At 46.7% G+C, this 23,749-nt stretch overlaps 1 protein-coding gene across 9 annotated transcripts in view; it reads left to right on the top strand.

The window, feature by feature from the left end:
* The window catches only part of PSD3 (pleckstrin and Sec7 domain containing 3), a 120,656-nt gene that overhangs the window by 32,606 nt on the left and 64,301 nt on the right, over nt 1-23,749 (top strand). For all 9 annotated transcript variants that reach the window (XR_009208638.1, XR_009208639.1, XM_040089253.2 and 6 more), the window contains 4 exons: nt 7,783-7,989; nt 8,091-8,171; nt 18,312-18,424; nt 21,222-21,280. Coding sequence is in view for 7 of the 9 variants with exons in the window: in XM_040089253.2 (XP_039945187.2) it covers nt 7,783-7,989; nt 8,091-8,171; nt 18,312-18,424; nt 21,222-21,280 (460 nt within the window). In the remaining 2 variants the exon portion in view is untranslated. The remainder of the gene's footprint in view (nt 1-7,782; nt 7,990-8,090; nt 8,172-18,311; nt 18,425-21,221; nt 21,281-23,749) is intronic.

The raw sequence follows: 23,749 nt of genomic DNA, 5'->3' as shown, positions 1-23,749 counted from the left end.
TTTTCATTTAGTGCCAAATCTGCTGAGATCCCTATTTTTTTGAGTGGATGTTTTTTCGTCTTCAGACATGCCTCAGCTCATGGCAGACTGGGACCTAGGAGACATAGGTCAATCGGAACATGGTACTTCATATTTGCTGTCACCCATATGCCCAGGATAAGGAAGGTCATTCAGAGGGATGGCATTGGTTATTGTCCTAGAAAAGCAAATGCATTAAATGTGTCTGCAGTTCATGAGCAAGCAAAAAAGCGCTGGCACGTGGGCTAATGCATCTGTCAGTTGTTGAGCCACAGCTAACCACAATATGCTGGCATGGGTGTATGTTGAATCCAGGTAAAGAGGAATTGGCACAGTTCACAAGGGTACATTTCTGACACCACAGGCATTTTCACAGCTGAGGATTTGCCTTGTTGTTGCACAGCGTAGTAACTTCTTAAATGTTATGCTACACTGTTTACCTTGCTATTCCCCCCAGGAAGGTATCATCTGTTTATGAGGTCACTGGAGATATGCTGTACAGAGTTTGCCTTTGCTGTGGCTAATGAGGTGCTTGGAACACCAGTTTAGTGAGACTTTGTAAAGCTGCTTCTAGTTCCTAAATAAACTGTTGTTTTAGGGAAAAAAAAGGGCTGCTGAGTTTTCGCCTCTTCATTTCCCAGCCTCCTCTGGAAATAAAACAAACAAAACAAAAATCCAGGAGCTCAAAGAGACAGAAAAGAAAAATAAAAAGTGGAGCAGCTGATCAGCTTGCTACACAAAGCGCCTCAGTATAGAACTGTCAGCAGCTCAGCTTTTAAGCTGGCATCTGTTGGCACATCTCCATTAAAGTCAAAGCCATTTAGGTCAGGAAGGCTTGATTAACCAAAACTGAGGTATCTCTGCCAGCTCTGAGCTGGTCCCGAAGGGCAGCCTGCTGTCTCATCCATTAGCCATGACTGCCTGCTAGTCAAGCCCCTCTCCATGTTATTGCTGGTTAAGTCTCTTCTTCCTCTGTGTGTGTGCTGGGATAGACACAGTGCCTGGCATCTGGCAGGACAGCATAGTGAGGCATGCATATCTTCGGATGTGATGCTGGAGCAGCGGTGGAGAAGAACAGGGCACAGAGCATGCAGACTCCTTGCTAGCACAGCTGGCTGAGCTGTGGGTTGGTTAGTAGTTGTTTTTTCTTTATTCGCTATTCTTTTTGAGGACAGGTGGTTCGTTTTGCTGCATGGTTTCAATGTAAAGCTCCTGTGTGATACTAATGCTAGTGCTCAAGTGCTTCATCTGCACATTTGCAGGGAAGCCTGAACTGAGAAGTGTAAACATATATTTTTATGCGTCTGTTTTCCTCCCTGCCAGGAAGGATCAGCTGGACCAGCTGCCTGGCTAATATGCTCTTCCTGAGCCAGTCTCCAAACAGTTAAACCAAGCCCAAGCACGGGGGGGGGGGGAAGTACTCTGCTGTCTTCCCAGTTTTGGTCCTATCCTGGAGGACCCTGCAGGAGCCTTATAGGGAAGGAGGGTCATGTGTGTGCTGAACACAGGGATGATGGCTCTTGATGCCTGGAGCAGGTAGACTCTGAAGGGAGAGCCTGAGGATTCCGGAAACATGTAGGGGCTGAATGTTTTCTGAGCAAGGTCATAGGTGTGCAGTGCATTTGTTGGGTCTGTTTTTTATTTTTCTTGGGGCAGGTGGATCAGATCCTGAGTACGGGACAATCCTAATGCTTTCAAGAGACAAGTCTATGTATCTGAAATATGTCAGAAATATCCACTGCAGAGAGGAGCCTTTGGATATGGCCTGTGGTGAGAACCAGGTTTTCACTTTCTAGGCATGGTGACATTATTGTGATTAGTGTCCCTTTGGAAGCACTAACCCTTGCCATAGCAATATATGAAGCCTAAGGTCAAAATGGAATCAAACCTGAATTATTTTTAGCAAGACATTTGTACTTCAGGTGGCAGCAGGCCAGCATGTCTGTGTAATAAAGTACACGCTGTCTCTCGGAAGGGCTGCAGTCCTCTCCCTCCATGTGGCAGGACTTCTTGTTCTAATGCTGTGATCCTGTAATGACAATTGCATTTGCTGCATACAAGCCTACAGAAATGGTGTTTTCTGAATGCTTTAGGTGCTAGCTCCCTTTTTAACAATCAGTAGGAGTTATTTTAATGAAAGAAAAAGACAAATGGTTTCAGGAAAGAAGGGGTTATTTTTGAACAGCAGTATGCATTTCATATTTTTTGATCTGAAATTGACTTTGCATATGCATTTTATTGATAAGCAATAGGGGATTATAGGGATTGTTACTTTTTACTTTGCTCCTTTCTGTGTGATGTGACAAGGTTGAGGTACTTTTTAATAGATGCTTGGTGGTTACTCTGGCTTGTAGATGCCGTCCTTGCTTTGTATGTCCTGGCTGATGCTGTGTTTGTGAGACACCCACTGAATGGAGTTGCAGCAAAGTGCAGCTGTGTCAGTCCTCAAAGAGAGATCTACTTCAAAGCATGTCTTTGAAGAGAATCCATACGTAGGACTTCAAAGCCGATTAAACCATTTGGAGTAAAATAGCACACTGAGTCATCTGCTAGGAAAGGGCATTTTTTTATTATTATTATTTTTCTCCCCTTCCTGTAGCTGTAGTTTGGAAGAGCCCTGGAACTGAAGGTAACTGGCAAGGTAAATCATTGCTTGAAGTGCTTTTGTGCTCACTGTCTCTTGGCCCTGAAGAAGCTGGTTTGGAGCTGCAGCCTGTTTGTGTGGTCGGGTCATTTGTAGCAGGAACTGAGTCATCACATCCCACCGCTGCCGCTGCCGGAATTTCTTCACTTTCTTCAGTGGGGCTGCTCCTTTCAGAGCTGGGCTGTTCAAGCACAACTTTTCAGGTCCTTTTAAACAAAATTCAGACTGTGCCACTGCTTATGTCTGGTCTGCTCTGAAATGTGAAAGGATATCATTCACTGAACATTTCTCTGAAGGGTTGCAAAGTAGGGACTTATTTCCACAGTGCAGGACCTAGAGGGTGGAGTGAAGAAGTGGGTCAGGCACCTGACAGTTTCTGCTTTGTCCCTGCCATGCTTCTGAGGGGCTGTTGACCTAGTTTTAGAGCATGCTTTTCGTGGACAGAGCTGGTGGTTATGGAGGGAATGCTGTCCTGTTTCAGAACTGGGAGGAGAAGGCTTGGAGTGAAAGCATTTAAAACAAGGCCAGCACTGTCCTGCAGTGGGTGATTATCAGCTTCAGTGTTTCTCTCCAGTAGACGCCTTACCCCTGCTGAATACAACGTTGGTTTTGGCCCTAGCTTCAGCATGCCAGAAAGTCTCTCCACCCTTCCTTACTTTTAATCATTGCTGTGTTTTGCTCTGGTGAATTTTGCTGGCAAATGCCTGACACAGCCTGCCTTGGAGTAAAGCTGATGTTAAAGGCATGCACATTTATTTGAGAGAAAAAAAGTTGCTTTTCCTCCTGTTCCCTCCTCCTCGCTTTCCAAAAAGTCTGTGAAGGTTCCATCCCTGTCTTAATCCAAACTCCCCTGCAACCAGTGCACTCCAGATGTGTATGCCAGATGAATTAGAGCTCCTTGGGGAAGGAACATATACATCCATGGGAGTCCATGTGCCACAGAGCGCATGCTGTGCATCAGTCTGGGAAAAGTGAAAGGCAGTGACAAGCTGAGATCACTGAAGTGGCTGTGATGAGAACAGCACTTAGGCTGAGTTGTCACACCCTGCCACTCACTGTCAACTCTGAACATCACTTCTTTGTTAGGAGCTGGACCAATTGCTCCATGCTTTTACTCCATAAAGGAAAATGCTAATGTGCATTTCTTCCTTGGAACTAATCATAGAGTTTTATCTCCATGGATTTTTTACGAAATGAAGAGCATACCAAGGTTTAAGACATCAAAAACTCACATTCAGGCTGAGGTTTCCTCTTGCAGCCTAGCTGGCTGGGAGGTTGGATCAGTGAGATATGAGGTACCTGTATTGTTACCATTATGTTACTGGCCTTGTGTTTTTTTCTAGAAATTGCAGCCATTCTTCAATCAACTGTTGCTGTGTAGAGTTTCAGTTTTGGTGGTATCTGGAATGGGAGACGAGGGCAGTAAGTGAATCAAGAATATTCCCAAACAGATCAAGTGTGCTAAGTGCTGAGCATGGCAAGATTGAGACAGCTTGGCATTGGGAGCTAAATTGCTGTAGACCTGGTCTATAATGGAAAAAGAGAAGAAAGCAGTATAAAATCCCTGGCAGTTATGATGTAATACAGGAAGGCTAGAAAGCCTGGCAGAGTTTACTGTCTATGGCTTACATGTTTTATCTGTGAGCTTGGAGAGGTGTCTGCTGCTGTTAGAAAGTACTGCATTTACCACATTGGCTGCTTATAGAATTCCTGTAATTTCTGCTGGATACGGGGGTCTGGGGATGCTTTGACAGGAAAAAGGATGCATCAGGAGTGCATTGCTGGGGACAGAAATGACAAGGTCTGTAGACCTGGTTTCTGGTCACTGCTCATGTGCTGTGAGACTAGAGATGTCTGGAGGCTTTTTTGTAGCTTCTGTCTTCTGTGTATTCTGATAGCAGATTAATGTGTCTCTGGATAAAAATCAGTAGCCATTGCTGTACAGGCAATTACTAGTAATATCTTTACAATCCCTTTTGGCCTTGAATCTAGGATTAGAGGGAATATAATCTGTTACATTTTTCAGCCTGTGTTTTTCAGGGTAGGTTTCTCATTTTTATGTGATAAAGAGCAAAACTGCATGGGAAATCTATGTCCAGCCTTGCTCTGTATCACAGAGCTCTTTCTTGGCACTGTTTTGATGGTAATGCTGGTGTGGATTCTTTATGCGTAAAAACTGTAGACTGCAGAAGAGAGACCTGTTTTCAGCCTTGGTTTTTCTTAGCTCTTGGCTAGAAATCATTATAAACACTTTAGAGAGGGAGGCAAGTATTACTGAGTTCAGCAGTAAACTGATGCACAGAGGGAAAATGATGCACCTGGAAAGTGTTGAAAGTAGGAAGAGATATCAGCCTTTTCCCTTAGTTTCCACATGGACCCTGCTAAAATAGCGTTCCTTGAAGGCAGCTTGCATAGTAGCCATGCACAGGGCATCTGCATTTCTAAGCCCTCAGTGATATGAGCGCTGAGTCTTCAAGCCACCTAAAACCAGCTGAGAACTGAAGTCTCACTTTACTGCTAAGAATTTGCCATTTCCCCTGAACTACAGGCTTATGTTACAGACAACCTATGCTGATTTGACAGCCTTTTTATACTTCCTACTTTTGTATGAAGTACAAAAAGTACTCATTTAGTAGTTACTTTTTGTACTAGGTACAAAGAACAAAAAGTTATTACTTAGACCCCCTTTGTCCTAAGTAATAAGCTAATCAACTGTCAGAATTAACTACTGAAATAGCAGAAGGAAGCATCCCTTATTCTTCAATGCATATGTGGGTGCTCTCGGTCAGGATGAAGCTTTAAATTGGAGAAGCTGGAAGACAGGGTTTCTTATGCAGCCCTGTTGACTAGTTTTGGCAAACAGGAGAAAGAGCACGCCCTCCCTCTTGCTGGGTGTTCCTCCTTCACATCCCAGCCATGGCTCTGACAGGCAAAGCAGAAGCTGGGAGCTGCTGTACTGTTAATTTCACTAAGTGGCAGATGCTGCCAGTTCCTTTTTTTCTGAATGTGTGGTGGTTTGTGGTTACCGTTGACTTTTGTAGTGCGTTGGTTCCTAGCAGGGTACAGATGTTTCTTGTCAGCTTTGGCCATCTTTCAGGGCTATAAATACTACCTTTAATAAAGAGTTGTGGTGAAAGAGGACTGTGATTTATAGTGAGGTGAGGCTCTGTAAGTTGGTGTGGCTTTTGAAGCAGCATACGTTCATGAAAGACTCTGTAGATTGTGTTAGCTCACCTGGGTATGCCTTGGTCTTGTCAATTGTTAGAGATGGGAATTTGGAATGAATTGTGCTGGATTTTAATGGACAAGGCATTGCTTAGGGCTTATGTCAGGGCACTTTGTCACTTGCTTTCTTCACAAGTTTTATTTAGGCCAAATTTACAGAGTTTCAGAGATTGGTTTTGGATAGGGCTGAGGAGGCATTTTCCACAACAATGATGTCAGGAGGGGCTTTTTTCTTTTCTAGGATAATGATGGCCAGTAGTATTAGTGTTGTTGGAATTGTATTTACAGTGTTAATTTCCTAGCAGGCATTGAGACTGACTGCCTTGTATTATAGCACCATTTTATTTACACTGAAATAAATGCAAACCAATGAAAATGCTCAGTTCTTGCAGGAACAGGTTAGATTTCTGTTTTCCCCAAATACTTGATAAAGAGGTTGTACCTACAGGGTGGATATTTCTGATGCTGTAGCAGCACTGAAAGGATGGAAGCAGAGGTAGAATGGGCAAATCTCCATTCTGTACATGTCCTCTTAAACCATGGAGAGGTAGGAGGCAGGTGATGATTTCTGGCATGCAGCATACCAAATATTTTTATTTTAAGCTCACCTTATATGAAAATCTCATCTTTGAGGAGTCAATAAGTGGCTAACAGACATTTGAGTAAATGGCTAGACAATTGTTACTGGAGCACAGCAATCAGTTGTTTTAACCATGGCTTGTCAAGTCTGAAAACTACAGTGATGTATGAAGCTGTGGTATGTTGTTTAAAGTGCTGTGTGTTCAAAGTCATCTTTAGCTCATTCCACTCATATCTGCCCTGTGCACGACCCTTGCTGATCATTCATTAGCTGTGTAAATGGGGTTTTAGTAGAAAGAATTCCTATGTAGTATAAAAATATAGAAATAAGAATAGAAATGCTGTCAAGTGCACACACACACACATATACAGAGCTGAGATTTTGCTAAAATTTTCATGCCAGTGTCAGAGAACAGCTCTTCTAAAGTTGAAAGCCTGCCTTTGTGCAGGGGTGTGTATGTGGGGGTGTGCTTTTTGGTGTGGCGGGCTCTTGCCTCTTTTATGGTAGAAGCAAAGCAGGCACACAGCTCACCCAGAGCTTTCCTATTGTACTAGAGGTGGGAGGAATGTATAAGTACATGATTTATATGAAGTGGCCTGGGATTGCCATGCTGAACATCCTGACTTTGAGCAGCTGGTGGGGGAAATAATTGCCACCATGAGAGAGCAGGAGGGAAGCAAGTTCTCCAGGCTGGCATGGGTGGTTTGTGTCTCTCATAATCCAAACTGGGTTCCTTGCTCCGAGTCCTGCTTCTTCTGGCAGTGCCTTCCCATGGGATGTCTGCTGCTCATGGGCGACACAGAACCCAGTGAGAGTTCTGGTGATATTATTTTAGATTTAAGGAATTGTGTTGTTTCCAGGGCAACTGAGGGGGAATGAGGAAGGGACTTGTTCTGACTCAGCTTGGAGTCAAACTGATTACCCTAGCTTAATCCCTGCATTTCTCATGAAAAATGGTTAATTTCCTACTTTTAAAGAGACCTCTTCAAGGCAAGCAAGCAATTTGGTTAAAAAATACTAATGTGTAAAGCACTCAAGTGTAGTTTTAGTCTGATAATAGCAAAGGGCTCTCTGAAGTGAACCCAAGTTGAGGATACTTAGCGCAGGAGGAAAGTCCCTATTTGGCTGTCTGTTAAACACCCTTAACTTCTGCTGACCGCTGAGTGAATATCCCCGTCCTACACTGTTCCTTCAATTAACAGGATTTTGTTACTTTGTGTCATCTTTCCTCCATACGGGTAATTGCCTTCTATTCTGAGAGGAAACTATAATTTTATCTTATTTTTCTTCTTTCCATATTCTTTTCATCTCACAGCAATGTTAAACTACAGAATGTGGTATTAGACTCCAGTGCCACCATGGGGAGCAATGAACTTCAGGAGAAAGATCCCACTGGAGCCCCTGGCCATGATCTCAGCAATGGCAGCAGCAGCAATTTGGAAGCAGCCAGGCGCCTGGCTAAGCGCCTCTACCATCTGGACAGATTCAAACGCTCTGATGTGGCAAAACATTTGGGCAAAAAGTATGTGCTGGTATGAGGCCTTTGGCCACATTCTTACTGATGGTTCTGGAGGGGTTCACTTTTGAATAATAACCTTTACTTACTTCTTTGCTTTTCTTTAGCAATGAATTCAGCAAGCTTGTGGCCGAAGAATATCTTAAATTTTTTGACTTCACAGGCATGACGCTGGACTGCTCGCTCAGGTACAGTTCCATTTGTGGATTTTATGTTCTAATTATAATAACAGTTCTGTTTGCGGTGTTGTCCTGATTTACATGATTGTCCTTTTTGGATATAAGAAGGTGAAGTGAGGACTGTGATGTATTTTGGGGACAGAGCTTTCCTCTTCTGTTTGGCTTGGTGTGCTGCCATACTCCAGGACTACTGGAGTGGTGGCCACGTGGAGAAGGAAGTATTTGAGCAGACCTGCTTAAGGATGGTCCTTGATACAGAGAAGCTGGAGAAAAATGTCCAGTCACTCTCAAAACAGGAGAATTGTAGTCGTCCAGGTGCCAGTGAAGAATAACAGTGTTGCTTACAGCCGATCGGCACAGACTTTCTGGCTGACGCCTTTTGGAGCTTAACCTGCTTTGCTGTAGTGCACTAAGACCAGGGTTTGGTGTGGCTCAGCAACTCCCCTCTCTGTGTCTCTTCCTGAGGAATCCAGAAATGTGCAAAACAGCAAAAACTTCTACGTGGAAGAAGCTGTAAGTGAGTTTGCTAACTGTTGGCATAGGTGTTTGAAGAACCAGCCCTTCCATTTTCTTTCCTTTTTACACTTGAATCACACCTCAACAATGTTTATTTTCAGTGTTTTTTTTCTCAGAAGTCAAAACACCAAGTTAGTGCAGTTCCTGGTGTTCTGATGTTTAAGGGGATTTAAATTAGTTTAATTCATTTCACTGAGGTTCCTTAAGTGGGAATTTTTTTTTCTAATGGAAATCTAGGTGTGCATGCACTTCTTGTCTCCTTTGCAAATGCATATCTGGGGGTGTGATGCTATGAGACCCTAGCAGATCCAAGGCACCCACAAAGTCCTGCCTGCTGAAGGCGGTGGAAATGGAGCATGCCTGCACAAGCATGAACCACCTGGTCCTGAGGCAGGGGGAGCTGCTGGGCAGTGGGAGGTCTGCTGCTCCTTCCAGGTTTTAGCACCCCTGAAGCATGTTGCTAAATATACTCTTCTTTTAAATTGTGAAATCCAACACATAATTGCCTTGTGGCACATATTTAGGAGGTCTCTGCTCGCTGTAGATCTCCTGTTAATATTAATAGTTATGACCTTCTCTAAAATGTGCCCAGGCTCATGTAGGACTGATGACATCTGTCTTGCCATTTACTCCTAAAAACTGAGATTTCTGGGCAGGTCTCTTGACCTTACTGTGCTGTGTGGCAAAACCAGCCTTCAGGAGGATTTGGATTGTCTTCTCCCCTTTCTCAAAAACTCCTGCTGTGTCGCTCTGCACGATCATGTTGTCAATATATTGCAAGTATTCTTGGACCTCACCCTTTTCCTCACCTCCTTTTCTAGTTCAGGCTGGATTAGTCCAGGGTAAATAATGGGGTTCTGTTTCCACCCCTGGGGGAGATGGTTCCAGGTGTACGTCACACCCCTCCAGGTGAAAAACTGAGGCCTGCACCCTGCTGCTAAAGGAAAGGAGAAGAACATGTTAGCAGTGTTGATGGTGGCACCATTTTGCCGCTTTGGACTCCAGCTCGTACTGAAGTCCCAGCATCTTGGGCAGAGTGGCACTCAGTGGTGGTGTGACTTCATTCAGGCCATGATAGTCTATTGGTCCCTGGGCTAACACACTGACCATATAGGACTGTTAAAGGGTCAAGGAGTCTTGCTGACCACTTCCCAGCTCTCCAACTCATGGATCATCTCGGGGATGGGGGTCACAAAGTCCCAGGTGGTGCAGTATTGTTGATGGTGCACTGATGTGGTAGTGGTTGGTACCTGCTGTTCCTCGACCCTCAGCAGTCCCAAAACAGAGGGGTCCTCTGAGAGACCAGGGAAGGTATTCAGCTGTCTCATTTCCTCTGTCTTCACAGCAGCTGTCCCAAAAATCCTAACAACGCCTTTTTGGGTCCTTGAAATACCCTTTTTTGAGGCAATCTAGGCTAAGCTAAGCTAAGCTAAGGATGCACGGGGCCTCTGGGCCAGTCACAGTGGGATGTTTTTCATTTCCAGTTGTGCTCTCTCCACCTTGCAATGCAGTCAGCTCTTGGGATCCCCTTGGCACCCCAGAAAGATATGGATTCTGTCCCCACGAATCATGATGGCATCAGGGTACAGTGTGTGCCAGTGTTAACTAAAGCCTTACACTCCTGCATGTCTGATGTTTCAGGGCTCTGGATCCACACAGTCCAATAAATCTGATTATGCCTCTCTTTTACCTGGCTGGGGCCTCTGTAGTTCTGGTAATAGTACGTGTTGCTCACTTCTCGTAAATATGAGCTGGAGACCCGTTCAAGAGAATCAGAAGTAACGTTAGCCCTTATATTAAAAATTAACTTTGTCCTGGCCAGAGCCAGGACAGGAGTACAAAGTAGGAAGGTCAGAGAAACCCTGTGGAGATTCACTTGTATCTACTTGTGAATAGGATTATTTGCAATAAATTACGTGTGAAATTAAGTTATTACCAGGTGGATCACACTCTGTGTGGGTGTGAGATTAATGCAGGTACAGCCTGTCTCTGACCTTACATCAGAGAGAAAAATTAAAGTTTGTGCATTGAGACTAGATGTGAATGTTCCAGCAGTATATTCTGTTCCTCTCAGATCTGGTTAGTTTCAGTCTCATGGGATGTTTAAAAATTGCCTATTAGACAGTCATTCTGTATGTCTTCTTACTTTTGTCTTGGTTTGAAAAGACAGGTGTCTGCTATGGAGAGGCAGGCCTCTCTAGGAAATGAGGAATTTGAATCCTTCCCTCCGTGTTATTATAATTTGGAAGATTAAAAAACAAAACTTTTCAGTCAGAGCTATGGGGAAAAGGAATAACAGTCCTTTACTAGTAAATATAACAGGACAGACAAAAAACAACAGCAATTATAACAATAGTAGAACAGAACCAAGAACCCCGAGGGCAAACGGTGGAAGCTCCGGCGCTGATGGCTGGAAGCCGGGCGCGGTGGACTGTCCTCCGCAGGCAGGGGGTGTCCTCGGCAGGCAGAGGTGGCAGTGCCGGAGAAGCCGCAGCGGCGGGACCCCGTCTCACCCAAAATCCAGCAGGACAGCGAAGAAACTCCGAATTCCTGGGCACTCCAACAGATGATAGAATTCCCAGGACCAGACTCCTTCGTTAACCGTGAACTCCAGCAGCCAGCCGTGGCCCGATCGGTGCTCCCCACCCCAGAAAAAGAAAAGAGCCGCGAGATCTCCCCACCCTCAGCTCTCTCCGGGAGCTTTTTTTCCCTCCCCCAAAACTAAGTTATCAGTTCTTTTGTCCAGGTTAAGCACTCAGCACTTAGTCTCCTAGCAACTTGGGAGGGGGGAAAAAGTTCTACAGGAGACTTAACCTCAACATTATCCACCCCGAATTTTTTCCCACACCAACATATTATATTGAATTTAAACCTTTAAATAATATACATATATATACAAGTGAATATAAATACAGACACAGTCACAGTGTTCACCGAAAAACAAGGTCCCCTTGAGGTATGCAGCGGGTCTCTCCATCCTTTTGCATCACCCACCATGTGCAGCCAGGTCCCTGAGCAAAAACAACCCCAGGAGCGGGATTGTCTTTGCTGGAGGCAGAATTAATCCAAACAGTTTTTCCCAGCATTCCTCTCATGTGTACTACCGGAACTTTATCTCCATCTCTTGTTCCCAGGGGCTCAGATTGGGCGGGGCCTGCTCGGTTGGTGGAACCTCGAGTGTTCACTAACCAGGTGGCCTTTGCTAAATTATTCTCCCAGTTCTTAAAAGTCCCCCCACCTAGTGCCTTCAAAGTGGTTTTAAGCAGGCCATTGCATCGTTCAACCTTCCCGGCTGCTGGCGCATGATAAGGAATATGGTACACCCACTCAATGCCATGTTCTCTAGCCCAGGTGTTTATAAGGCTGTTCTTGAAATGAGTCCCGTTGTCAGACTCAATCCTCTCAGGGGTACCCTGTCTCCACAGGATTTGCTTTTCAAGGCCCAGGATGGTGTTCCGGGCAGTAGCGTGAGGCACAGGGAAGGTCTCCAGCCATCCAGTGGTGGCTTCCACCATGGTCAGCACATAGCGCTTGCCTTGGCGGGTTTGGGGAAGGGTGATGTAGTCAATCTGCCAGGCTTCCCCATACTTATACTTGGACCATCGCCCGCCATACCATAGGGGCTTCACCTGCTTGGCCTGCTTGATGGCAGCACACGTCTCACAGTCATGGATAACCTGAGAAATACTGTCCATGGTTAGATCCACCCCTCGGTCTTGTGCCCACTTATAGGTGGCATCTCTACCCTGGTGACCTGAGGCATCATGGGCCCATTGAGCTAGGAACAACTCTCCCTTGTGTTGCCAATCTAAGTCTATCTTTGACACCTCTATCTTTGCAGCTTGATCTACCTGCTCGTTGTTTCGGTGCTCCTCATTAGCCCGACTCTTGGGGACATGGGCATCTACATGGCGGACTTTGACAGGTAGCTTCTCTACCCGAGTGGCAATGTCCTTCCACTCATCTGCAGCCCAGATTGGTTTTCCCCTACACTGCCAGTTGGCCTTTTTCCACTTCTCCAGCCAACCCCACAGAGCATTGGCCACCATCCACGAATCAGTGTAGAGGTAGAGCTTTGGCCACTTCTCTCTTTCAGCAATGTCCAGGGCCAGTTGAACAGCTTTGAGTTCAGCAAGTTGGCTTGACCCACCTTCTCCTTCAGTGGCTTGTGCAACCTGTTGTGTGGGGCTCCATACAGCTGCTTTCCACTTCCGGTTCATCCCTACGATGCGGCAGGAACTGTCAGTGAAAAGAGCATAGCGTGTTTCTTCTGCTGGCAGTTGGTTGTATGGCGGACCCTCTTCGGCACGTGTCACTTGTTCCTGCTCCTCTTCATCTGTGAGACTAAAGTTTTCACTTTCCAGCCAGTTTGTAATTATCTCCAAAATCTCAGGGCGATTTGGGTTTCCAATGCGGGCGCGCTGAGTGATGAGGGCAATCCATTTGCTCCACGTGGCATCGGTGGCATGATGGGTGGAGGGAACTTTTCCTTTAAACATCCACCCCAGCACCGGTAGTCGGGGTGCCAGGAGGAGTTGTGCTTCTGTGCCAATCACCTCTGAGGCAGCTTGAACTCCTTCATAGGCGGCCAAGATTTCCTTCTCTGTTGGAGTGTAGTTGGCTTCGGACCCTCTGTAGCTTCGGCTCCAGAATCCCAGTGGTTGGCCTCGAGTCTCCCCAGGCACCTTCTGCCAAAGGCTCCAGGACAGGCCATTGTTCCCGGCTGCTGAGTAGAGCACGTTCTTCACATCTGGTCCGGTCCTCACTGGGCCAAGGGCTACTGCATGAGTGATCTCCTGCTTGATCTGGGCAAAGGCTTGTTGCTGTTCAGGGCCCCAGTGGAAATCATTCTTCTTGCGGGTGACCAGGTAGAGAAGGCTCACAATCTGGCTGTACTCAGGAATGTGCATCCTCCAGAATCCTATAGCGCCTAGGAAAGCTTGTGTCTCCTTTTTGCTGGTTGGTGGGGACATTGCAGTGATCTTATTGATGACCTCAGTGGGAATCTGCCGCCGTCCATCTTGCCACTTTACTCCCAGGAACTGGATCTCTCGGGCAGGTCCCTTGACCTTGTTCTGCTTGATGGCAAAACCAGCTTTCAGGAGAATTTGGATGATCTTCTCTCCTTTCTCAAACACTTCAATTGCCGTGTTCCCCCACACAATGATGTCATCGATATACTGTAGGTGCTCCGGAGCCTCACCCTTTTCCAGTGCAGCCTGGATCAGTCCATGGCAGATGGTGGGGCTGTGTTTCTACCCCTGGGGCAGTCGGTTCCAGGTGCACTGCACGTCTCTCCAGGTGAAAGCAAACTGAGGCCTGCATTCTGCAGCCAGAGGAATGGAGAAAAATGCATTAGCAATGTCAATTGTGGCGTACCACTTTGCTGCCTTGGACTCCAGCTCGTACTGGAGTTCCAGCATGTCCGGCACAGCAGCACTCAGCGGTGAAGTCACTTCGTTCAAGGCACGGTAGTCCACAGTCAATCTCCATTCTCTGTCAGACTTGTGCACAGGCCAGATGGGGCTGTTGAAGGGTGAGTGGGTTTTGCTGACCACCCCTTGGCTCTCCAGCTCCTGAATCATCTTGTGGATGGGGATCACGGCATCTCGATTTGTCCGATACTGTCGGCGGTGCACCGTCGAGGTGGCAACTGGAACTCGTTGCTCTTCTGCCTTTAGAAGTCCTACTGCAGATGGGTTCTCCGACAGTCCAGGCAAGCTATTCAATTTCTTAATGCCCTCTGCCTCCACAGCTGCTATTCCAAAAGCCCACCTGAGTCCTTTAGAGTCTTTGTAATAACCATTCCGGAGGAAGTCTATGCCCAAAATACACGGGGCCCCTGAGCCAGTCACAATTGGATGTTTCTGCCACTCCTTCCCGGTCAGGCTCACCTCAGCTTCCAACAGAGTCAATTCCTGTGATCCCCCCGTCACCCCAGCAATGGAAATAGTTTCTGTCCCCACATATTCTGATGGTATCAGGGTACACTGAGAACCAGTATCAACTAAAGCTTCATATTTCTGTGGCTCTGATGTGCCAGGCCATCGGATCCACACCGTCCAATAGACCCGGTTTTCCCGTGCCTCTCCCTGGCTAGAGGCAGGGCCTCTCTAGCACTGGTCATTATTCCCCTCCTGGGCATACATGGTAGAGGTTCCTTCACGGGGATCTGACATATCATCCTCACTTCTATAATACCTGGCAGCCTGGTCATGCGATGTCGAGGCTACCTTCATCTTAGTGGAACCCCCTCGGTTAGTGTTTCTCTCCTTGAGCTCACGCACCCGTGCTGCCAGGGCAGAAGTGGGTTTCCCATCCCACCTTCCCATGTCTTCCCCATGGTCATGCAGAAAGTACCACAGGTCAGCTCGTGGGGTGTACCCTCTCTCTCTAGCTGGGGGCTGTTGAGCTCTGACTCTGGGGCCTGTAACTCGCACCGGTGCCACATGGGAACTGTTCCTCCTCATCATCTCCTCCATCTTCTCTGTCACCTCCTCCCTCATCTCCCTCATCTCCTCTCTGAGTTCCTTAGCCACAGCAGAGGCCTGAGCCTGCATTGGGCCACTGATTATACTCTCATAATTTCTAAGCTTGTTGGCTAGAGAACAACTGTCTCTCGGTTGTTATCAGGATGAATTGTTGCAATGTATGTGGCGTATTGAGATGGTCCTAGAGTTGCCAGATTCCACAGCATTTGCCCTGTGCACCTGACTTTGTCGGGGTCATTATCGTGCTGTCCACCCCTCCCAAAGAGTACCTCCAGTACTGCCACTTCTCTCAGCTGTTGGATCCCTTCCTCAAGGGTCTTCCAGCGCATTCTATGATGGTGCTCCTGCATTCTGTCTCTGTGGACAAACCTCTCCCGTACACTCATTAAAAGCCGCTCCCAAAGGGAAAGGGGCCCTGGCTCCCTTACGAATACCTGATTCACACCTGAGTCCTGGGTCAAGGGTCCCAAATTCCTTGCCTCACTACTATCTAGTTGCACGCCTGTACCTATAAGGTCCCTGACCCGAACTAACCAGGCTGTATAAGCCTCAGGTCCCCGCTGTGCAAGATCTTTTTGCAGATTACGGAGACTTTCATATGTCAGGGACTCAGTGATGATCTCAACCTCTGACTGCCCCGCAGGTTGTGAGGGTCCTCCTTTCTTATCCTTGTTGCCTGGGTGCTCTGATTTCACCTTATACTTCTTTGTTTCCACAGGGGCCACTGCTGCTGGCTGTGGCTGCCCCTGTGGTTTAGCTGGAGCCTGGACAGTTGTAACGTCTGTGGGTTCTGCTGCTGCACCATCAGACTCTCCTGTGTCGGGGCAGGGGGAGGGTTTCCCAGCAGCTGGGGCTAATGAGGCTACTACAGGGGAAAGGTACTCCCTGAGCATCTGGCCCATCTCACGGATCTCCTTCACCCAGTCTGGGTGGTTTATTCCTGAGGCAGGCTGTGGGACAGTGTCAGGTTGTGGGACGGGCTCAGGCTGTGGGGCAGGGTCAGGCTGTGGGGCAAGGTCAGGCTGTGGGATGGGCTCAGGCTGTGGGGCAGTATCCTTATTCACTAGGGTAGGTATCAGGGTGGTTATCCAGGTCAGTCTCCCCTTATCTCTAAATGCTAAACAGAACAGGCATACCAGCAACACCAGCCACTGTATGATGTCATTAACATTCAGAGATTTGAACCCTTCAAAGACTGGTGGGGTAGGCCCAAAGAGCTGGGTGAAGGGTTGTGAAAAAATTTCCCCCGGTGTCATTTCTTCACAGTAGGTACCGTTGTTAAAGTAACTCCAGAAACACACAGTTAGTGTATGATAGCCCTGAATCCATGTGCCTGCCTTCCAGAGGAAATTAAAAATCCACGATTTCCTCACTTCGTTAACCCATGTAGCAAGATTGATGACAGCCACTGTAACCTTAGTTACAGGGCCCATGTTTAGAAAAGGACCTGCAAATGGGAGGAATACGGCCACCACCACATGCCACCCAAACCAGGTTAAGGCAGACCACATGATATCCATTACACAGCAATGTAGGCACTTAAGAACTGTTATTCCTTTTTCTCTCAATGCCCCACGATATGGGCGCCAAATTCTGTCTTGGTTTTGAAAAGACAGGTGTCTGCTAAGGAGAGGCAGGCCTCTCCAGGAAATGAGGAATTTGAATCCTTCCCTCCGTGTTATTATAATTTGGAAGATTAAAAAACAAAACTTTTCAGTCAGAGCTATGGGGAAAAGGAATAACAGTCCTTTACTAGTAAATATAACAGGACAGACAAAAAAACAACAGCAATTATAACAATTGTAGAACAGAACCAAGAACCCCGAGGGCAAACGGTGGAAGCTCCGGCGCTGATGGCTGGAAGCCGGGCGCGGTGGACTGTCCTCCGCAGGCACGGGGTGTCCTCGGCAGGCAGAGGTGGCAGTGCCGGAGAAGCCGCAGCGGCGGGACCCCGTCTCACCCAAAATCCAGCAGGACAGCGAAGAAACTCCGAATTCCTGGGCACTCCAACAGATGATAGAATTCCCAGGACCAGACTCCTTCGTTAACCGCGGACTCCAGCAGCCAGCCGTGGCCCGATCGGTGCTCCCCACCCCAGAAAAAGAAAAGAGCCGCGAGATCTCCCCACCCTCAGCTCTCCCCGGGAGCTTTTTTTCCCTCCCCCAAAACTAAGTTATCAGTTCTTTTGTCCAGGTTAAGCACTCAGCACTTAGTCTCCTAGCAACTTGGGAGGGGGGAAAAAATTCTACAGGAGACTTAACCTCAACAACTTTAGATCCAGAAGTTTTGTGTTTTCAGTATTTTCTTAGAAGCATCCTGATAAATTAATGCAGCTCATCTTTAGCTGTGGGAGGCATTTTTCTAGTGGGGAAGCGCATCAATGTGTTTAAGAGGAGGGGTGGTCAAATAGGAGAACAGAAGTGAGAGATGTGTGTCCTCCCCACCTCTCTGCACAGGGTTGCTGCGTATATCCAGTGGGTGTGCCCAGATATGCACCAGCCCTGCATCTTAGGCTCTCATAAGAAGAACCTCAGGAGGGCCAAGTTACTCCTCCTGCTGTTGAAGCTAAGTGGGAGATGTTGCTAGTCTTCTGCCCTTTTGCTCAGATATTTTCTGTAGGTCAGCTGGTCACACTGCTCCCTGACTGGTGTGGTCCTGGCCGCTCTGATAAGTGAGCACACATTTGGTGTTAGCTGTGAGTGCTGTGCTCTTGCTTGACTTCACCACCTGAACTAGCTTCTCTGATTTGGAGAGCAATACTAATGAAGTAAAGTTAAAAGGTGCAAGGATGGTGGACAATTAGAATAGAATATGGAACATGCTGGCTATCTTTTCATGCATAAAAAACACGTTCCAGTTCCTTGCCCGAAGGAAAAAAATATAAGAACAGCTCTTTCAAATGGTGGAATTACTTATTATTTTGTGTATTCTGAGGCTGAGACTGGTGGTAATTTAAATCTTCCTTCATTTACTATAATGTTGCAGTTAACTGCATGTGGAATGATAGTCCAATTTCCTAGAAAGGCTCTTTGGAACCGAATGTGTGCTTACATACTAGTTGCTGTGATGTGTGCGTTGCTCTGTGTGAAGCAAAAAGAGATTTATTACCTTAATTTCACTTTTTTTTCCACTCCTCTTTTAGGAGTTTCTTTAAAGCCTTTTCACTTATTGGGGAAACTCAGGAACGAGAGAGAGTTTTAATCCACTTTTCCAGCAGATACTACCAGTGCAACCCGAATGCAATTTCTTCTCAAGGTAAGTTTGTTTCTGGTACTGAAGTCTTTGCTTGTTGCTGTCTTCCTTTCTTCTCGTCTTCAGTAGCGCGTATGGGGTATGCGTGGAAAATGAAGCTATGTGGTCACTGTACCACGCTTTAGAGAATGTCTCCGGTAAGCGTCAAAACCCCCAGCAGGAAAGGTGTTTAGGCCTCCTCAATATAAGTGCTCAGTTGTGGCGCCTCCAGATTTGTCCTCAGTTTCTGGTCTTGCTGGCTTCAGTGTGTGAGTACTTGTGCTCCATCTGCACTCATGCAGACAAGAATAGGTCCCATGTCAGCAGGAAGAGAGGATGTGCTCCATTCAGTGCCTGTGTCTGTCTGCATGCACTGGCATCAGGCATGCCAGCTCTTGCCAGCTGTGGGGGTGAATTTTGGGTGCTGTATCCAGACCCTGGCATGGTTTCATCTCAACTAGCTAACATAAGTCAGAATGCTCCTTCTTGCCAGTGTTTTCAGTCAGTTTGGAAATAGATGATGGAAACAAACAAGCACATAGATGAAACCTGAGAAAACTGGGATTGCAGAAGAGGACAAACTGTCTGTTGGCGTAACTGCTGTGTTCAGACAGACATGCTGGCAGAGCCTTGTGGCCCTGTGATTGCAGCACACGCTGATCACACACTGAAGGAGGAGGTTGAAAAAGAAGGCAGTCATAGGCTTAGCTGTACCTTTAGTTTCAAGTATAAGTGAGAAAGAGCTGCTTGGAGATACACTTGGAGATATCACTGTGCCTCCTTACCCCTTGCTTTGTGACGTACCCCTGTTGCAGTGAGATGATGTTTGGGCACTCCGTACCTCTTCAGCTTTACTGGCTGTCATGCAGGGGAGGGAAAGAGGTGGGAGTAAGACAGGAACTGCTCTTGTGCTGTCTCTGTCCTCTGCCTTTTGCCTTTCTTATTTCAAGACACTGTAGGCAGTCAGGTAGAACAAGTGTTTCATGTCCAGAGTGAAATAATGACTTGCCTGATGATGTGGGTGACTTACTCTAGTCCAGGGTGCAAGAGTGAAATCACAGTTTCGGACCCTGAGTAAGCATTTAAATCTTGCACACTTAACCAGGGATATTAGTACTATGTGCAGTTTGGGCACCACAATACAAGAAAGATACAAAGCTATCAGAAAGTATCCTGAAAAAGAATATGAAGATGGAGAAGGGTTTAGAGGGGAAGCCAAATGAGGAGCAGTGAGATGACATAGTTTGCAGAGCCTGGAGGAGAGTGTGGGGAGACTTCATTTACAGTTCCCTCACGAGGGGTGGAGGAGGGGCAGGCACTGATCGCTTCTCTGTGGTGACCAGTGGCAGGAGCGGAGAGAATGGCTTAAAATTGTGTCAGCGGAGGTTTATTCTGGATATTAGAGAGAAGTTCTTCTCCCAGAAGGTGGTTGGGCACTGAACAGGTTCCCCAGGGAAGTGGTCACAGCAGCAGCCTGACAGATCTCAAGAACTGTATGGACAATACTCTTAAGCATGGTGTGACTCTTAGGGATATCCTGTGCAGAGACAGGAGTAGAACTTCATGATCCTTGTAGAGTGCCTTCTAAACTTGCTTGGAAAGTTTATTCAAAAAGGACTTAAAGTGCTACTACTTCTTCCTGCCGTGGACACAAAGAAGAAGTTGACAGAAATTCCTGGAAGGTTCACAACCAGACTTTCCTAGCAAAAGAACTTAAAGGTTCAGGAATTTGACAGAATTTAAGACAAACATTCAATCAAAATAAAGCATTTCACAGAGCACTGACTTTGCAAGCTTTACTAATCCAACCTTAATTACACATTTTTAGAAAATGGAAATTAGGGGTAGAAAAGAAGAAAAAGAGACAAAAAGAAAGCGTGGAAAAAAAGATTTAGCTATTGCCCTGGATCCTAGTGTGGTTTCAGCTTCCATAAAATCCAAAGACAATAGGGGCACAGTCACATGTCCTGGGGTCTGCTCTGGCTTCCTGTGGCAGTAAACCCCTGCCAAAAAGGAGGGCTTCCAGTCATCTGACCACCCCAAGGCTTGACTGGGGCTCCAGGGTAGGGTGTGGGGCATTGCTTTCAGTGTACCAGTGGTAGGTGGCAGTTCTGAACTAGAGGGTCCAGAGAGTGGGGTCTGGAGCAGTGCATCATCCCATTTTCTGCAGAGCTGCTCCCCCTACGCACACATTTTTATTGTTTTGAGCCAGTAATAATTTTCTGCAGTTTCTCAGTTGTCCAACTCTATTCTCTGATTCTATGAATCTGGCTTATTGCTGAGGGCCTTGGCCAACAAGCTTGGAAACTCGTGGAGTGCTCTATACCCAACATGACACTAAGGCAGCATTAATAACTGACTGTGCTTCTCCAAAATTAGGTCTAATTGAGCTCTGAATGAAGACTGAGCCAGAGGGGGAGAAAAACAGGATTCCTTGCTGCACCCACTCTTTACACAAGAGCGAATGTATTTTACTTCTCCCTTTCTGCACTGAAGTAAATTAAGAAGAAGGTGTTGATTCACACTATAATATTGGTATTAGCAAGCTAAGAGTGATAGCATGATTTCCTGTCTTGCTTGCCTCATCCATGGGTGCTGCAAGACAGTTTTGACAGTCACTGAAAGATGAAAGAAAGACTGTTCTGATTTGGCAGCTGTGTGATGACCTCATTGTTCATTTATTTAATTATGTGTGTTTCTTGATAAAACAGGTACTTTTAAAGGGAACAGACTCAATTAATCTATGACTCTCAGTTTCAGCTTCTTCTTCAGGATCCAGATGTGGTTTTGCATGTGACTCTGGTTATTTCTCTTTCTGCAGATGGGGTTCACTGTCTCACGTGTGCCATGATGCTGCTGAACACAGACCTGCATGGCCACGTGAGTATGCACAGCTTTGTGTAGACTGCTCCTATCCACACCGTGCTGGGATGGGGTGGTCTTGTGGCAGTCCCTGTACTGGTGGCCTTCTTCTAAAGCCCCTGCTGACAGCAAAGGCTACACTCCCAGGCTGTGGTCCTAGGCAGGCCTTTCCAGCATGCCTTGAGCAGTCATGTGTAAACTGGCATTGTGCCTGGCATTGTCGTAATGTCTGAGCATACTCCGTGTCCTCAGGCCTGTCTTTCTGGTGTGCTTACCATTCTTCCTGCAGCAGGCCCTGACCAGAAAGCTGTGCTTGGGATTGGCTTCCCCTTTACAGTATGTACAAACATATGGGAAGGCAGAATAAAGATGGGAGGTGAAGAAGTTTTGGGAAGGTCACAAAAGGAAGGTGATATTTGCAGACATTCATTTGCAGGGGGCAGACCTGGTGGAAGCAGAGTTTTGCAGAAACAAATGATGGGTGTGCTCAGAGCCAAGAGAATGGAGGGGGAATGTGGGCATGCTGAGTGGGAGCCCTGTGTTCCTGCCTTGCACACCTCTCCCCAGTGTCTGCCTGGGTGAAATTGTATTCTGGCTTTAGTCCTCTTAGTCACACTGCTGCAGGTGTCAGCAGCCTTAGGGATGGGTATTTCAGCCCCCATGGTGCAATACACCTGCTATGCGAGGTATTCCCATGCTGTTGGGGGGTTTCCTCTGCTGTGGAGTTAGGATGGAGTGTTTAAAAACATGGGGAGCACATCATGTTAGTGTGCAAAAGCAGTGGCTTCAGCCAAATGGCTTTGGGGCTTCTCTCTGGCCATTTGGGTATCCCTTGGGAACTCTCACATGTTAATGGTCTTATATTGGGCAGCAGGACATGGAGTCACCCTGTGTCTGTCTTAGCCCCTGTGGGGGTGCCGGTAATAAAACCAAGACTTGAGTGTTCACAAGGAGTTCCGAGACCCACCTTCCATTAATTGAATGCCTTTGTCTGGAGGTTGTGGAAGCATGAGGGGATAGGGAGTTGTGAAGAACTTTTTTCTCTCATCCTTCCCTTCTGAAGATGTCAGTCGAGTGTGAGTGGAGGGTATAGGAATGTGCTCCAATTTGTCTCTTTAGCACGCATGACTTCTCTTGAGCACACCTGAGTCTGCACAGATATCCCACTCCCCAGACTGGTGAACAGCCTGGGGCTCCTGCTTTACAGCCTGCTTGGCCTCACAGTCTAGAGAGGGAGACCAAATAATGGTTAGGCATCAGCCTGACATAAATTCCCATGGCTCCCTGCAATGCTTTAGTGGGCCCTACTGTCTTCAGTAAGTACTGGAAGAAATTATCTGGCTCTGACGCATCATTGCTGCTGCTTACTCTGGTTGTTGCAGTGTATAACTTGGGAGGCTTATCCCATTGGCAGTTGACAGTGTGTTGTTATGTATATGCAACTGTAGTATTTGCTGGATTCCTGCTTGTAATATGTCCGTGGGTGTGTCATCGTATTCCCTCCAACCCCTCTGATTTCATCTAATTTTGGTCTTCCTCTTACTGCTTTGCATTTTTCCACATTGGTGGTAAGTTTGGTGGTTTTGGCTTGGAATGCAGGCTTTGCAGATATGCCTAATTGCCTGTTTCCTAACAAAGATAATGCTTTGCCCCATCCTTACCAGGATTCTCCTAGAGCGGGAAGTAATGAGTCACAGGGCTTGTCTATACACTGAGCTCTATTTGTTACTGACATAGTGATCACAAGCACACTTCTATTTCACAGTCAGTTCAACTGCTTGTAGGGCTGTAATGCAGCTGCTCTGCCTTCAGATCACACTTGCCTTTAATACTTGTAGACAGACTTTACTTATCCCCTTTATTTTCCTTGTCTTGCCACACTTCTATTTGTAACTAAACAGTTTGTGTCTTGGAAGTGCATGCTTGCTTCTCTGCACAGAGGTCATCACCCACATTGGTGCTACAGAGTTTTGAGGTATCTAGACCACCAGGCACATCTTCTGGAACAGTGGCACTGTATGGAGATGTTAGCTTTGTTTCTGCAGCAAAACAGCCATTTGTCTGCAATGCCACATTGCTGTTGGCTTTGGTCAGCATGGGGCCGCAGCAAACTGCTGTGTGGAGGAAACAAATAGAAGTAGGCTGAAGTTGCAGGGAGAAAGGAAAGCACTTGTAAGTCTACTAGACCAGCTCCAGCCTGCACCTGAAGAGTGAAGTTACGACCTGAGTTCTATAAGCTTTGCAACCGTAGAGCCACGGTTATAGCCTGTCCTGTGTTGTCAGGAGCTGTCCTCTTGTGGGAAGTCATGAATTCTTCCAGAGTTACTGCTTGCCTTCTTTCTGTGGGTTTGTGCGGGCTACAGGCTATGGGATCTTCCTTATTGGCTAGGTGAGGCTGATGGCCAAGATTTGGTGGTTTTCCTGATCATACATTATGGTAGGGAAAGAGAGGATATGCACCTTAAGCTGTTATGTAACTCTTAACAT

This window comes from Hirundo rustica, chromosome Z, assembly GCF_015227805.2.
Source record: "Hirundo rustica isolate bHirRus1 chromosome Z, bHirRus1.pri.v3, whole genome shotgun sequence".
Taxonomy (NCBI): domain Eukaryota; kingdom Metazoa; phylum Chordata; class Aves; order Passeriformes; family Hirundinidae; genus Hirundo; species Hirundo rustica.
This window is presented reverse-complemented; position numbering and strand designations above follow the sequence as displayed.